The 17,089-nt window shown below is 35.7% G+C and overlaps 1 protein-coding gene across 1 annotated transcript in view; it reads left to right on the forward strand.

The window, feature by feature from the left end:
• The window catches only part of VCPIP1 (valosin containing protein interacting protein 1), a 30,733-nt gene that overhangs the window by 7,319 nt on the left and 6,325 nt on the right, over positions 1 to 17,089 (forward strand). Inside the window, exon 2 of the mRNA XM_036123512.2 lies at positions 6,490 to 6,576. Coding sequence (XP_035979405.1) covers positions 6,490 to 6,576 — 87 coding nt within the window. The remainder of the gene's footprint in view (positions 1 to 6,489; positions 6,577 to 17,089) is intronic.

A 17,089-nucleotide genomic window follows, 5' to 3' on the forward strand; every position in this document is an offset into this window, starting at 1 on the left:
AGATATATCTTAAGATAAATGTATGTTATACATGAATTTATACTATCATACTTTGAAGATTAAGTTAAACATTGATTCTATTCCTTTCTGTACTCAACTACTTTGACACCTTTTATTTTCCTTCATATTTTTTCAATTACAAGATTATATTATTTTTAAATATTCAAAGAATTCAGGTGTATGTAAAGTAAAATATGATAGTTGTTTTTAACATTTTTACTTCTCAGAGAAAATCAGACTGTGTGTGTCTGTAAACATTTACACACAGGTTTGTGTGCATGTATATGTATGATAAATACATCTTTTAATGCTAATGATGACGCTAAAAGTTGTATGGGCTGGATATACTTCAGGGACTCGGTATAAGGAGAGAAACAGGCATGCCTTTCTTAGAAATGGTTTTGACTATTGGTAAGGTAGATACATTTTTAGATGGGAGGATCTGCAGGAAGGGTAGAGAGATGGCAACAATTCTTTCAGCTAACGAATAGCTTTAGGATTATTTCTAGTAGAAATAGTCCCATGTTCCTAGTTTAAATTTACATTTTGGCCAGTTTATTTTATGGTGATAGATACTTGAGTTCAGAGTTAATTTTAGGTATCTTGGGGGGGGGTCTTTAAAAATACATATTTTTTTCTTTTTTAAGTTTATTTATTTAGTAATCTACAACCAATGATGGGTTCAAACTCAGGATCCCAAGCTCAAGAGTCATGGGACTTCCGACTGAGCCAGCCAGATGACCTTACAAAGATATTTCATTTTATTACTCAGCCATAGAAAAAGAATGAGATCTCGCCATTTGTGACAACATGGATGGACCTAGAGGGTATTATGCTAAGTAAAATAAGTCAGACAGAGAAAGACAAATACCATATGATTTTATTTACATGTGGAATCTAAAAAACAAAACAAAAAAGCAGAAACAGGCCCATAAATTCAGAAAACAAACTGATGGTGGGGGGTGGAGGGGAGTGGGCAAAATGGGTGAAGAGGAGTGGGAAGTACAGGCTTCTAGTTATGGAATGAATAAGTCATGGGAATGAAAGGTACAGCGTAAGGAATATAGTCAATGGTATTGTAATAGTGTTGTATGGTGACAGGTGGTAGCTACACTTGTAGTGAGCATAGCATAACGTATAGAGTTGTCAAATCACTGTGTTGTACACCTGAAACTAATGTAACGTGTGTCAATTATACTTCACTAAAAACATATATATATATATTTCATATAGATGTTAGATTTTAAAATTTGCTCACTTCATAAATTGCAAAGTAGAAACTTCAAAGTGCCTTTTTAAAAAGCCAGTTAAAAATTGGAATGATGAGCTTTTAAGCCCACTTTTAAACCCGTGATTTTATTATTAGTAGTAAAAGTTAGAAAAATGTGATATTTTAAAAAAATGTTCACTTTAATATACTTTTTAAAAATTAAAAGTTCTTAAAGAGGAAAAAAGATAAACCAAAAGAAAAACCATCCATAATACCACTGCCATATATAACTACTGTTTCGGTAGGAGAACTGAAGACTTTTAGGAGGAAGGATTTGAGGAAGACAAAATGTGAACAGAGGTTATTGATGATAGTGGTATAGGCTTTTTTTCTACATTTATATGTACACACAATGTGCTGAATATAAATATTTTATTGTTTACTATGAAGAAACAGATAAATTATAAAGTAAAATTAATTGGGGGCTAACAAAAATATGAGTTAATATAATATTTGCCAAATGCTTTACCAAGCTATTCCTGTTCTCTAAGAGTTTGCTTTCTAATGGAATGGTAGAAAAATAAATCTTTCCCTTTTTTGGTAAGATCTACTCTCTTAGTAACTTTCAAATATACAATACAGTATTATTAACTGTAGTTACCATGCTGTACATTACATCCCCATGGCTTATTTATTTGATAACTGGAAGTTTGTAACTAAAAGTCTTTCCCTTCGTTTTTGCTGTGATTTTTTTTTTTTTATTAGATTCATGAAGAGGTACAGATGGTTCCATTAGTTATATTTTATCCATATTAACACTGAAGAACAGTTGTCATTGTGCTGCTTCATTTAAGTTTTTCTGAACTTCTTTCAGGCATTGTTAAAAGGAAAAGCCTCATTTATACTGTTCATTCATATACATTCATTCAGTGAATGTTAAGAGTGGTACTGTCTCCTCAGCACTGTGTCAGGCCCTGGGAATAGAAAGTCAGATAGACCTCTGACCTTTTCCTGACTTTGAGAAGCTAGTCTAGAAGGGGAAGCAGAAAAGTACACTAAATTAACCTGCAGTGTGATGAGAACTGTGGTGCTCATCTGCATAAAAGTAGCAAGGAAGGTACCTACCTACCTGCCACTCTGAAGAATCTAAGAGGAAGTGACACCTAAATTGAGTTTTAAAGAATAGGTAGTAATTATTGACCTTTGGGAACCAGACCAGTTTGGTGGTGTTGCTTTGTAAAAGTCAAGTTAGGGTGCAGTGAGAGATGTGAGATAGGAGAGAATGCAAGGATGACTCTTCGAGTGCCTTTATCTGCCATGAAAAAGGAGCATGGGCTTTATGGTATGGTTTTGGGGAACCATTAAAGGTGTAACTCGGAAGAAGGAGGGATTTGAGGAGAACAAGATTGGAGGGAAAACCAGTGAGGACGTGGTGGCAGTATTACAGGCAGGAGACAGGCCCGAACCAGGGCAGTTGTAGGATTGATGGGGGCAAATGCAGTGGAGAGCAGTATGATGCTGATGGGGCACTTGTACAGAGTGTCACAATTCCTGCTTCCTGATCTCTAATCTCTCTTCTTGGTTCTGTTACCAACAAACATGACTTAGTGGAAGTATTTGTATACCAAAGGAAATAATTTGCCTATTTTTTCCTCCCAACCAGTTGTTGATGCCAGGGATTTCTACAAGAAAAGACTGGATAGTTCTGTCATATTTGTTGTAACACAATTTGACCTCTGGTAAAGGTTTAATATCAGTGGAAAGGGAGGGCTTAAACTTTGGATTCAAATCCTGCCTCAGCCACTTACAAGCTGTTTGATCTTAGGAGAATTGCTTAAACTCTCTAAGTTTGTTTCCTTTTCTGTAAAATAGGGCGTAGTTGTGATGAGAAAACAAAACTGTGTAAAGTGCCTGCTCAAAGCTGGGTAGATAATAGAGGTTTCGATTTATTTATCCTTCCCTTAAAGGAACAGAGCATGCATACTTAATGAAGCCACATACTGCTCTGAAGGGTGGTGAAGTTTGGTTCTTGGGAGAGGGAGAGGGTAAACAAAATCTTTATTTAATGAATAAAACTCTGATATACTGCAGTACATAAACAGATAAGCAGTATATCTGTATTTCTGTAGTATTCAAATGCCACAGAGGAGGCAGCTAAGCAAAATGTTTTAAAGGGATCCTTAGGAATAATTTTAAAAAAAGATCCTTAGAGGGACAGAATGAAAACAAGGTTGATAAACACTTCAATAGAGTTCTTACTTAGAGTTCTGCCTGCTTAAATAAGGAAGAGTAAGGTATGTAAAATACTAGGAAATGTCATTTTTAAAATTAGTATTTAATGGTGGACAGTTCTGGAGAATTCACTATTTTAAGACCTATTCAGACTTCTACCAAAAAAACTTAAGTGCTACCATATAATTTTTAGTTATTTATTTGAGAGAGAGTGCACAAGCAAGGGGAGCAGAAGGCAAAGGGAGGGGGAGAAGCAGGGTCCCCACTGGGCAGGGAGCCCGATGTGGCACTCCATCCTAGGACCCCAGGATCATGACCTGAGCTGAAGGCATAGGCTTAACTGACAGCCACTGGGGCGCCCCACTACTATATAATTTTTATATGTTTTTCAAATAAATTATATTCTGAGTATTTTATAAAATACTTAGTACATTTAAGGTAACATTGATAATAACTAAATGAAAGGTTATTGCCATAGGAATAATTTTTTTTTTTTTTTAAAGATTTTATTTATTCATTTGAGACACAGAGATACAGAGAGAGAGAGCATGAGCAGGGAGAGAGGCAGAGGGAGAAGGAGAAGCAGGCTCCCTGCTGAGCCAGGAGCCCGATGTGGGGCTCGATCCCAGGACCCTGGAATCATGACCTGAGCCGAAGGCAGATGCTTAACCATCTGAGCCACCCAGGCGCCCAGAAATAATTTTTTTTTAAGATTTTATTAATTTATTTGAGAGAGGGAATGAGAGAGAGAAAGCGTGAGAAGGGGGAGGGTCAGAGGGACAAGCAGACTCCCTGCCGAGCAGGAGCCCGATGTGGGACTCGATCCTGGGACTCCAGGATCATGACCTGAGCTGAAGGCAGTCACTTAACCAACTGAGCCACCCAGGCACCCTGCCATAGAAATAATTTATCCAAATGAAGTTTAATGATAAGTTCAGCAATCGGAACTTCTACTGTAAGTTGTTAACATTCTGTATTTGGAGGCTTTTATTAATATTCAAAATTTAAAATTAAATTCGTGTGCCCACCCTTAAATTTAGCCATATTCTGGTAATACTGTATCATTAGTGAATGAAGTGTTTGTGTGTAAGTAAATGTTCTAGTAAACTGAAACTTTAAGCGCCAAGGCTTTTAAAATTTGCATACTTTAATCTGATGTACTGAGTACTCTAAACTTTAACCAACTGCCATGCAAATTCATATTCCTGTTTATAAATGTGGGAAGGGGTTAGAGCTCTGAGAGATTGCATGTACATAATGATTAAGCCACGTCATTAGTAACCTCCATTCAAAAATAAAAATTTAACCTTTCTTTGTTAAGATTAACTGAAAAAAAATCCTGATTTTAAATGTAGCATATATACAGTATCAGATTAGAAAATAGTGAAAGTATAAAGAAACAAAAACAATCATTCCACAAACCAAAAGTAACTAATTTTTTAAAAAAGATTTATTTATTGGGGCATCTGGGTGGCTCAGTCCATTAAGTGTCTGCCTTTGGCTCAGGTCATGATCCTGGGGTCCTGGGATCGAGCCCCGCATCGGGCTCCCTGCTCTGTGGGGAGCCTGCTTCTCCCTCTCCCTCTGCCTGGCGTTCCCCCTGCTTGTGTTCACTCTCTCTCTCTCTCTTAAAAAAACAAATCTTAAAAAAAAAAAAAAAAAAAGATTTATTTATTTATTTTAGAGGGTGGGGAGGGAAAGCGAGAATCCCAAGCAGGTTTTGCGTTGAGTGTGGAACCTGACGCCGGGCTTGACCCCACAATGCTGAGATCACGACCTGAGCTGAAACCAAGAGTCAGACACTTAACTGACTGTGCCACCCAGGCACCCTCAAAAGTAACTAATTTTTATGTTCCTTCTATTCTTCATTAACTTTTGAACAGTGATTATCTGTCTTTTTATTTGAAACTTCTTATTGAAATAGTCACTGTCAAGGATGTTCTTAAAAAAATGTTGGGTGGCTCAGATGGTTAGGCGTCTGCCTTCGGCTCAGGTCGTGATCTCAGGGTCCTGGGATCGAGTCCCACATCGGGCTCCCTGCTCCTTGGGAGCCTGCTTCTCCCTCTGCCTCTCTCTCTCTCTCTCTCTGTCTCTCATGAGTAAATAAATAAAATATTAAAAAAAAAAATGTTTTTGTGAATGGTCATTTGCTTGTGGGCATTTTGTAGATTTCTAAAAGGTTATTCGGAATCTCTTCAACAAGGTATTTCTCCCCTAAATTTCTATTTAAGAAAGTCAACTTTGGAACAACACAATACATTAATTACTTACCTTCAGTCTACCTATTTACTTTTCTCCCTAGACCCTTCCATCTATTTTTATTTGATTTTAACATAATACAGAATACACAGGGGCACTTGGGTGGCTCAGTCTTTAAGCGTCTGCCTTCGGCTCAGGTCATGATCTCGGTGTCCTGGGATCGAGTTCCGCATCGGGCTCCCTGCTCAGTAGGAAGCCTGCTTCTCCCTCTCCCTCTCCCACTCCCCCTGCTTGTGTTCCCTCTCTTGCTGTCTCTGTCTGTTAAATAAATAAAACTTAAAAATATATATATATATAAAATACACAATTCTGTATTTTACTTGTTAAAAATAAGTATCTTTCCATAACCTTCTCTGTTGCTCTAGTTCAAGGTTGTGAACTACTTTCCTTTGAGTTGGATTGAGTCTTCAGGTATATTTTGTTTAATATGCCCAGTATTGACTCATGCAGTTTTAAAGACATTTTTGAATTAGTTTCTACATTTAAAAATTGGGAGAATTCACATGAAAAACCTAGGTTTCTGGCTTCTGAAAAGCCATATGGTCTTAAAACATTGGGCCTACACTCTTCTATGACAGCACGTGGCAGTGGCTGCCACCTTTAGATGGGCCATGGATTTTCTAGTTTACCACAGTCCCATCACTCCATATCATCTCTTTATGTATACCGAGCTGTGTTACTCATTTGGGAGATCTGCCTTGCAATCTCTGTTCAAGGTTAATCATTAAGCAACCTTGGGTTGAACTCTTTTGTTTGTTGCCAATACTATATCTGTTTTTATTTTACAGGAGAAGATGTATGGTCTTATGCAAAGGGACTTCCTCACATGTTCCAGCAGGGTGGAGTATTCTACAATATTATGAAGAAAACCATGGGTATAGTTAATATCTGATTTTATTCTTAGATAATATATCTCCACTTAGGCTATTGTAAGATTAAGAAAGGGCAGATATTCTAAAGCTACTTCCATCATTAATTTTTGGTATATGTTCTTCTTTAGCAGTTTGCCTAGTTAAAATGGATTATTATCCTGGTATGATCAGCTATGTTTTCTGCTATAATATTACTAAAAAGTCTCCTATTACTTTCTTGCTCCTATTTTCTCATTAAATTGTGTATATGTTTCTTAGTAACTAAAGACAAATTGTGAAATTAGAAGCAAAAAAAAAGAAAGAAATTAGAAGCAAATTTGGTTATAATGCTAGTGAATGTACCAGAACCAGATAATACAGTATTTTTGTTGTTGTTGTGTTTTGGCTGTTATTATTATGTACCTCAGTGTTTTCTGAATTTTAAGAAATTACTCATTTTACATTTAACTTCACATTGTGTATGCATTGTTTGTAAAGATATGTGAAAGTATACAACTGTATCTTCAGGTTTTAAGGTCTTAAGAGAATGATTAGCAGTGTGTGTTTGGACTTCACATGTTTTTTCAGAGATTTGATGTGAATGATTTTGGCTTTTCTCATTTTTTTCATTTTTTCACCTACCTGACCTCCATAGACCTTAACTGCATAATCATTATTTATGGTTTTTATCTCTTACACACTTTTTTTTCCCCTTCTTTAAAAAAACCAACCCAACTTGGCTATTGTAGAAATGTTCAAACATACATAAAAGTAGCAAGAATAATACAATGAACCCCTCTTTACCCACTACTCAGCTTCAACAATTATCAGTACATTTCTATTCCCCTCAACTGGACTATTTTAAAATAAATCCCAGACATAATATAATTTCATCTGTAAGAACTTCAGAATGTATCTCTAAAAGTAAGAACTCTTTCTTTTTAAAAAAACTACAATATGATTATCACCTATTAAAAATATGAAAAATAATTTTTAAAACATCACAAAATATTCAGTGAGTTTTTACAATTCCGTGATTTTTTTATTGTCTCAAAAAAAATTTTTTTTTTCTTTTGGTTTATTTGAATCAGGGACCAAAGAATGGCTGACTGGCTGGTTTCCTTCCTTTCTTCCTTGGTCCTACTTTCCTTCCTTTCCTCCTTCCTTCCTTCCTAAGACAGGATTCTTGAAGCATAATTTGCATACAGTACAATTCACCCTTTGTATGTATATGAATTTTGACAAACATATGCAGCCATGTAGCCACCACCACAATCAAGATACAGAATATTGCCGTCATTCCAAAAAGTTGCCTTGTGCTCCTTTCTAGGTAATCCCTTAACTCCTACCCCCAGACCTTGACATCCACTGATTTTGTTTGTCTCTTTATGTTTGCCTTTTTCGTATCACCATATAAATGGATTAATATAACCTTTTGTATCTAGTTTCTTTGATTTAGCACAGGGGTTGGCAAACTACTGCCCAGCAGCCATATCAGGCCTGCTGCCTGTGTATATAAAGTTTTCTCAGAACACAGCAAAACAAACAAACAAAAACCCACAGCCACACTCATGTTTACCTCTTGTCTATGGCTGCTTTCACACTACAGTGGCAGAATTGAATAGTTGTGGCAGAGACTATACGGTCTGAAAACCTAAAGTATTTACTGTGTTGCTCCATTACAGAAAAAATTTGCCAATTTCCATTTTACTGTTTTAATGCTTTTGAGATTCGTCTATCTGGTTGCGTGTATTAGTTTATTCTCTCATATAGCTGAGTAGTATTCCATTGTATGGATGTATCACATTTTTGAAAATCTATAACTGATTGAAGGACATTTGGGTGATTTTCAGTTTTGGGCTCCTATAGATAAGGCCACTATAAACATTTGTGTATAGGTCTTTGTGTGTGGACATATGTTTCACTTCCCTTTTGTAAATACTTAGGAGTGGGATTGCTGAGTCATATGGTAGGTATATGCTTATCTTTATAAGAAACTCCCAAACCATTTTCCAAAGTAGCTGGACCATTTTGTATTCCTTAGCACTGTATTGGAGTTCCAGTTGCTCTGTTCCTTACCAGTACTTGGTAGTATCAGTTTTTGTTTTTAAAACTATTTTAATAGGTTTATAGTATTACCTCATAGTGGCTTTAATTTGCATTTCCCTAATAACTAATGGTGTTGAGCATCTTCTCATGTGCTTATTTTCTTCCTTCTTTTGCTCATTTTTAAATTGGTTTGAATCTTCTTTTTAGTTGAGTTGTGAGAGTTCTTTATATATTCTGGGCACACATCATTTATCAGGTAAGTATTTTGCAAATATTTTCTCCCAGTTTGTAATTTGTCTTTTCATTCTCTTAACAGTATCTTGTGAAGATCAGAGATTTCTAATTTTGATAACCAGTTTAACAGTTTTTTCTTTTGTACTTTTTGTGCCCTATCCAAAAACATCCTTGCCTAATCAAAGGTGACAAAAATTTTTTTCTATGTTTTCTTCTGGCAGTTTTATAGCTTTAGATTTTATATTTAGGTTTATGATCTATTTCAAGTTGATTTTTTATATGTTGCAAGGTATGAGTTGAGGTTCATTTTTTAATGTATGGATATCCAATTGTTCCAGCACTGTTTATTGAAAGAAGTATACCTTAGCCATTGAATTACTTTAGTACCTTCGTCAAAAATCAATTGACCATGGATCATACACTTGAAAAGGGTGAATTATATGCAAAATAAAGCATCAGTAAAATTATTTTAAAAAATCAATTGACTATATATGTGTGGGTCTATTTTTAGAAACTGTTTTCTGATTTGTTGATCTATGTCTCTCCTTTCGCCAATATCTAGCCTTGATTAAAGTATCATTATAGTAATTCTTTTTTTTTTTTTTTAAGATTTTATTTATTTGCGAGAGAGAGAATGAGAGACAGAGAGCATGAGAGGGAGGAGGGTCAGAGGGAGAAGCAGACTCCCTGCTGAGCAGGGAGCCCGATATGGGACTCGATCCCGGGACTCCAGGATCATGACCTGAGCCGAAGGCAGTCGCTTAACCAACTGAGCCACCCAGGCACCCTCATTATAGTAATTCTTGAAATCAGTTAGTATGAGTCTTCCATCTTTATTCTTTTTTTTCTATTTTTTTTAAGTTTTTATTTAAATTCCAGTTAGTTAACATACAGTGTAATATTAGTTTCAGGTGTACAATATAGTGATTCAGCACTTTCATGCAACACTTGGTGCTCATCACAAGTGCATTCCTTAATCCCCATCACCTATTTGACCCAGTCCCCCACCTACCTCCTCTCTGGTAACCTTCAGTTTACTCTCTACAGTTAAGGGTCTGTTTCTTGGTTTGTCTCTCTCTCTCCGCCCCTCCGCTTCCCCCGTCCATTTGTTTTGTTTCTTAAATTCCACATGAATAAAATCAAATGGTATTCATTGTTCTCTACCTTATTTCGCTTAGCATAATACTATCTGGCTCCATCCATGTTGTTGCAAACATCTTTATTCTTCTCCAAAAAAAAATTTGGGGTATTCTAGGTGCTTTGCTTATCCATATAAATTTTAGAATCAGCTTGTTAGTTTCTACAAAAAAGTCTGCTGGGATTTTTATTGTGATTTGTTTACTCTGTAGATCAAATTGAGGATAAATGATATTTTTACAACATCGAATCTTCTGATTCATGAAAACATTGTATTTCTCCATTTATTTAAGTGTTCTTTAATTTCCCTCATCAAAATTTTGTAATTTTCAGTATATAATTCTTACATATCCTTTGTTAGATTTATACCTAAATATTTCATGTTTTGGGAATGCTGTTGTAAAAGATGCTTTTTTAAAAATTGCAATTTCCTGGGGCACCTGGATGGTGCAATCAGTTAAGCATTGGAGTCTTAGCTTTGGCTCAGGTCATGATCTCAGCTCAGGATAGTGAGATTGAGCCCCATGTCACCTCTGCACTCAGTGCCAAGTCTGCTTAGGACTCTGTCTCTCTGCCCCTCCCCACCCCTGCTGTCTCTCTTGCTCTTTCTCTCAAATAAGTAAATGTTTTTTTAAAAATTCCAACTCCTTTTGTTCTTTGCTAGTGTATAGAAAATAAGATTGGTTTTTAAACTTTTTAAAAAGATTTTATTTATTCATTTGAGAGAGAACGAGAACGAGAGAGATCACAGAGGGAGAGGGAGCGGGAGAAGCAAACTCGCCACCGAGTGGAGAGCCTGCGTGGGGTTCGATCCCAGGACTCTGAGACCATGACCCGAGCCGAACGCAGATGCTCAATCGACTGAGCCACGCAGATGCCCCAAGATTGGTTTTTATACATTGACCTTGTATCCTGTGACCTTGCTTAATGCACATATTCTAGTAGCTTTTTAGCAGATTCTGTGGGATTGTTTGTGTAGGTCATCATGTCTTTTGCAAATAAAAGACAGTTTTATTTCTTCCTTTTCAGTCAGTATGCCTTGTATTTCTCTTGCCTTATTGCAGTGGCTATAAGTTCATTGCTGAATAGGTATGGTGAGAACAGACATCCTTGCCTTGTTCCTGAAAGCAATTCAGCCTGTAGGTTTTTCAGAAATGCTCTTTATCAGATTGAGGACATTCCCTTCTATTGATGGTTTACTGAGAGTTTATATTTTGAATGGATGTTGAATTTTATCAGGTGCTCTCTTCCTGCATCTACTGAAATGATCTTACAGCTTTTCTATTTAGTTTATTGGTAGGGTGAATTACGTTGATTGATTTTTGGATGTTGAACCAACTTTGCATGCTGGATTCAGATTGCTAATATTTTGTTGAGTGTTTTGCAACTGTATTCATGGGGCATAATGGTATGTAGTTTTCTTAAAATGACTACTTAATCAGGGTAATGTTGGCTTTATAAAATATAGTTGGGAAGTGTTTGCTCCTCTTCTGTTTTCTGGTAGATTTTGTAATACTTTGATATGGTTATTTCTTTCTTAACTGGTAGAATCCACCAGTGAAGCCATCTGTGCTTGGAGTTATCTTTGCTGGACAGTTTTTAGCTATGAATTTAATTTCTTTAATAGAATCCTCTTAAGTTTATGTGTTTTTTCTCGAGTAAGCTTTGTTTTGTCTTTCAAGAAATCTGTCCATTTCATCCAAGTTAACAATTTTATTGGCATAAAATTGTTCATAATAGTCCCTTACTGTCCATTTAGTATCTGTAAGGTCTGTAGCTCCTTCAGTTCTGATGTGGGCAATTTGTGCCTCTCTTGTTTTGCTGACCAGTCCAGCTAATGGTCTATCAGTTTTATTGATCTTTTCAAAGAAACAGGATTTGGTTTCACAGGTTTTCTCTGTTGTTTTTCTGATTTTAGTTTCATTGATTGCTGCTTTTACATTTTTTTTTCCTTCTTTTTGCTTGCTTTGGGTTTAATTTGCCCTTTTCTTTCTAGTTTCTTTATGTAGAAGCTTAAATTATTGTTTATAAATTTTTGTTTTCTAATAAAAGCATTTAAAGCTATAAATTTCTCTCTGAGCATCCTGCCCCTTATTTTTGCATCCCTTTCTTTTTACTTTCCATTTTCACATTATTCTACATCCTGAATTATATTGATACCAGTTAGTGGTTTTTTAAAAGTTAGTATTTAATTAGGATCGATTAATGGCATTCTCAGTAATTAGGGTAAATATGCACTTTCATGCAACTGAATGAACTTCCCTCATTTGTTTTTGTGTGGGAGCGGTAGGTGGTGGGTGGTTGTGGGGATGACTTTTGATTATTTACTAAATAGTTTTATGTTTCTGGTTTGAAATTATTTTTAAAATGTTAGCTGTAATGCTAAGACAGTTTAATGGAGAAAGAATTGTTTTTTCAACAAATGGTGCTGGGACAACTGGATATTTACATACAAAAAAATAAAGTTTTGACTTCTGCCTCACAGCAAATAAAAAATTAGCTCAAAATGTATCCACCATCTAGATATAGGAGTTAATACTAGAAAACTTTTAGAAAAAGACATAGGCCTAAAATTCTTGACTTTGGATTTGGCAAAGCCTTCTTAGATATGACACCAAAAGTACAAGCAACAAAAGAAAAAAATAGATAAATAAAAAGCAAACTTTTATGCTGTAAAGGACACCATCAAGAAAGTGAAAAGATGGGCACCTGGGTGGCTCACTCGGTTAAGCGTCTGACTCTTGATTTCGGCTCGGGTCATGATCTCAGGGTTGTGAGGTGGAGCCCCACGTCAGGTTCTGCGCTGGGCGAGGAGCCTGCTTAAAATTCTCTGTCTCTCCCCTGCTCTCTCTCTTAAAAAAAAAAAAAAAAAAGTGAAAAGATAGCCCACAGAATGAGAGAAAATATTTGCAAATTATGTATCTGATAATAGACTTGTATCTAAAATATAAAGAACTTGGGGGCACCTGGGTGTCTCAGTTAGTTAAGCATCTGCCTTCGACTTAGGTCATGATCCTGGGGCGTGATTCCAGGGTCCTGGGATTGAGCCCGGCATCAGCTCCCTGCTCAGTGAGGAGTTTGCTTCTCCTTCTCCCTCTGCTCCTCTCCCCTGCTGTGTACTCTCTCTCTCTCTCAAATAAATAAATAAATAAATAAAATGTAAAAAAAAAAAGAACTCATCAGTAAACAGGCAAATAACACGATTAAAAAATGGGCAAAAGATGTGAATAGACATTTCTCCAAAGAAAGTATACAAATAACTGTTAAGTACATAAACTGATGTTTAGATGCTCAGCATCATTAACCATCAGAGAAATGCAAATCAAAACCACAATGACATTGTACTTCACACTCACTAGAATAGCTATAATCAAAAAGGCAGATAATAAGAACTGTTGGCAAGGAGATACAGAGAAATTGGAACCCTCATACTGGTGGTAGGAATGTGAAATGGTGCAGCCACTTGGGAAGACAGTCTGGCAGTTCCTCAAAAGATTTAACATGGTTACAACCCAGCAGTTCTACTCTTAGGTGTATACCCAAGAGAAATGAAACCTGTCCACGCAAAACTTGTACACAAATGGGTCGTAATAGCATTTTTCATAATAGTCAAAAGTGGAAAAAACCCAAAATTTCCATCAACTGGTGATTGGATAAGTAAGATTTAGTGTATCGATACAATGAAGTATTATTTGGCAATAAAAAGGAATGAAGTATTGGTACATGCTAGATCATGCATGAACCTTGAAAAATTATGCTGCATGAGACAAACCAGTCACAATAGATCATATATTAGTCCATTTATATGAAATGTCACAGAATAGGCATACCTAGAGAGAGACAGAGAGTAAATCAGTATTGCCTAGGGCTGGGAGTTAGAGTAGGCGGAGGAAATGAGAGTGACTGCTAATGAGTGGGTTTGGGTTTCTTTTTGGGGTGATGAAAATGTTCTAAAAGTGATTGTGGTAATGGTTGCACAATGCTGTGAATATACTGAAAACCATTCAGTTGTACACTTAAAATGAATTTTATGTGAATTATCTCTCAATAGCCATTATAGTTTTTTAAATGTTACCTGTGTTATTTATCCTTATTAGGAAGTAGTTCAAAACTCTGAAGTAAGAACATCTGAGATCAAATTTTGGTTCTACCACTTACTCCCTGTGTGACTTCTAAGTCTTAATTTCTTCATTTGTAAAGTGGGTGTTATAATCTCAGGGTTGTTAGGATCAAATGAGATCATGCACATAAAGCAGTTAGCAAAGGGCCTGGTACCTAATAAATAATTAGCTAATGTTTGTTGTTATTATTAGAATTTTAGCTGTTACTTGCAGAATAATTAAAATTCTTCTGACTATAACAACCATTTGAAATGGGTCATTGTTAGAAAATTTTACTTTTCAAAATACAGTTTCTTCTAATATTTGTGGCAGAGTTTTATCTTTTTTAAAATTTCATTTATTCAAGTAATCTCTACACCCGACGTGGGGCTCGAACTCTTGATCCTGAGATCAAGAATCCCATGTTCCTCTGACTTAGCCAGCCAGGTGCCCCTCACCTCTTTTGTTGAGGACAGATTTGTATGGCAAATCATTATTATTATCCTGTGGTCAAAGAATCAAAGTATATCACCCCAGAACACATATACCCATATCCTCCAAAGATTGGAACATACTTCTCTTTTTTCATATCCGCCCTAACAAACAGATGGTTATATCTACATCGGAACAGAAATATTTCCCAATATAACTAGACTATTAATATTCCTATTCTTTATATTTGGAAAGATATTTTAAAGTTCTTTTGCTTAAAATGTAAGTTTCCTTGCAGGTCTTTATACAGAGATAAATGCAGACATGAATGTCAAATTTAGTTTTAAAACTTGTATAGCTATCTTTAATTTATAATGTTGAGTTTTACTTGTGTTTGAACTTTATGAAAATGGAAATTGAAAATTATGCTATATGCGTTCTCTGTGATTTGCTTCTTTTATGCAACACTTTTTCAGATTCATTCACGTTGATGGGTTCAACTACCATTTTCACTACAGCATAGTATTCTGTTTTATCATTTTAATATTATTCATCCATTGTTCTGATGCATTTCTAGTTGTTTTGATGTAAGGAAGAATGTAGCCCTAAATATTAGTATACATATTTTTTGGTGTGTATGTGTGATGGAACTGTTGATATGTGATAAAGGAATTTTAATAACACCTTGATTCTTAAAATTCAAAAGGCTATATAAGGGGCGCCTGGGTGGCTCAGTTAGTTAAGCGACTGCCTTCGGCTCAGGTCATGATCCTGGAATCCCGGGATCGAGTCCCGCATCGGGCTCCCTGCTCGGCAGGGAGTCTGCTTCTCCCTCTGACCCTCCTCCCTCTCATGCTCTCTGTCTCTCATTCTCTCTCTCTCAAATAAATAAATAAAATCTTTAAAAAAAAAAAAGGCTATATAAGTTATATAAAACCTAAATGATTTAAAGGGAGCACAACCCATAAAGTATTTACATTGGTTTTTTAAAACATATTTAATATATGTGCTGCCGAAGCGAGCACTTTTAAAACATATTTAAAATAATGTAAAAGGTCTAGAAACTATAGAAATGGGAAACATCACCTATAATTTTTAAATATTTGTCTTATACATACATGTTTTGGCCTGATTGTAATTATAGTACTTAGATTTGTTTCCTTCTATTCATGCACATTTTACTGTATATATATGAAGCATCATAGGTTTCTTATTTATATCAATTCTTGATAGCTGCTGCATATTACTTCCATCAGGTAGATAGACTGTAATTTTCTTAGCCATTGTCTTCTTGTTGAAAGCTTACATAGATTGTTTCCAGTGTTTCATTGTGAATAATACTGTGATATGTGGGACTATGATTCTTTCCAGGGATGACCAAGGGAAAGCATCACAATAGCAGTCTGGAAACAGTTACAAAACTTTTTGATCTAATAGAGGAACTGAAACTATTGACTGCCTGATTTACATTAGGCACTCTGTGGTATGCTTTGCGTGTTTTCTCATTTAATCCTCAAATAATCAGTGAAGTCAGTAGTATACCCATCATTATACTTACTTGATTGTATTATAATGATCTGTTTGTACCTATCTCCTAAGAATTACATTTTATTTGAATCTTCAGGGTCTACTTTAGTTCCTGGCCCATAGTGAGACTCAACAGGTGTTATCTATTGAAATGAATGTTTGAAAGTTGCTTAGGGTCATCCCTGGACTTAATCATTCAAAATTCTCTTCTTTGCTACCTTTGTTTCTTGAGCCAGGTTTTACTTTTCCACATCTGCCTGGCAAAACCTTTGTCTATAATGCTTCTGAAGATAGACTGGAATTGTGTGTGGATGCTGCAGGACATTTCCCCATCGGTCCTGATGTTGACGATTTAGTTAAAGAGGCTGTAAGTCAGGTTCGAACAGAGGCTACTACAAGAAGTAGAGAACCAAGTCCCTCACATGGGCTATTTACAGATCTCTGGTAGGGGATTGGTAATAAGCCGATTCTAAGGGTTGTGGCCTGAAAGGTACTATTGAGACCACATCTCTGATTTTAAATTTTGTCTGTCTCTTTTTTTCAGTTACCTATGCCAAAAATGTTCTGCTAAGAGGAAATTCTAGTTGGATTTGTATTAATGGATACTTACAGCTGAAATGAATGTTTATTTAAAATTACTGTATGTTATTTATTCATTTGCAGTTTAGTTCTTTTCTGTGGTTATTTGGAATAGTCACAGTGAGATACATTAGAACCATTCTAGCTTTTTTCAGAGGAGGGAGGAAAAACTATTCTTAATAACCTACAAAACTGGAGACTACCTAAATGCCCACTAAGCATTCTATAGTTCAGTCATCCTCCACCTCTGTATTTGTATAGCACTAACAATTTCATTCATTTTTAACTAGTTTGCTTTTGCCTTTATATTTTGCCATAAACATACCCATTTGCACCATATGTTATTAAGAGTTCTCTGCTTCATGGGTTCTATGCTGGACATGGAGTCTACTTACAAAAAATAAAAATAAGAGTTCTCTACTTCATCTTTCTTTTGTTGCTGACATAGAAAATCTTTGGTTTTATAAAATTTGAAAACC

Source organism: Halichoerus grypus, chromosome 5, assembly GCF_964656455.1.
Source record: "Halichoerus grypus chromosome 5, mHalGry1.hap1.1, whole genome shotgun sequence".
Taxonomy (NCBI): domain Eukaryota; kingdom Metazoa; phylum Chordata; class Mammalia; order Carnivora; family Phocidae; genus Halichoerus; species Halichoerus grypus.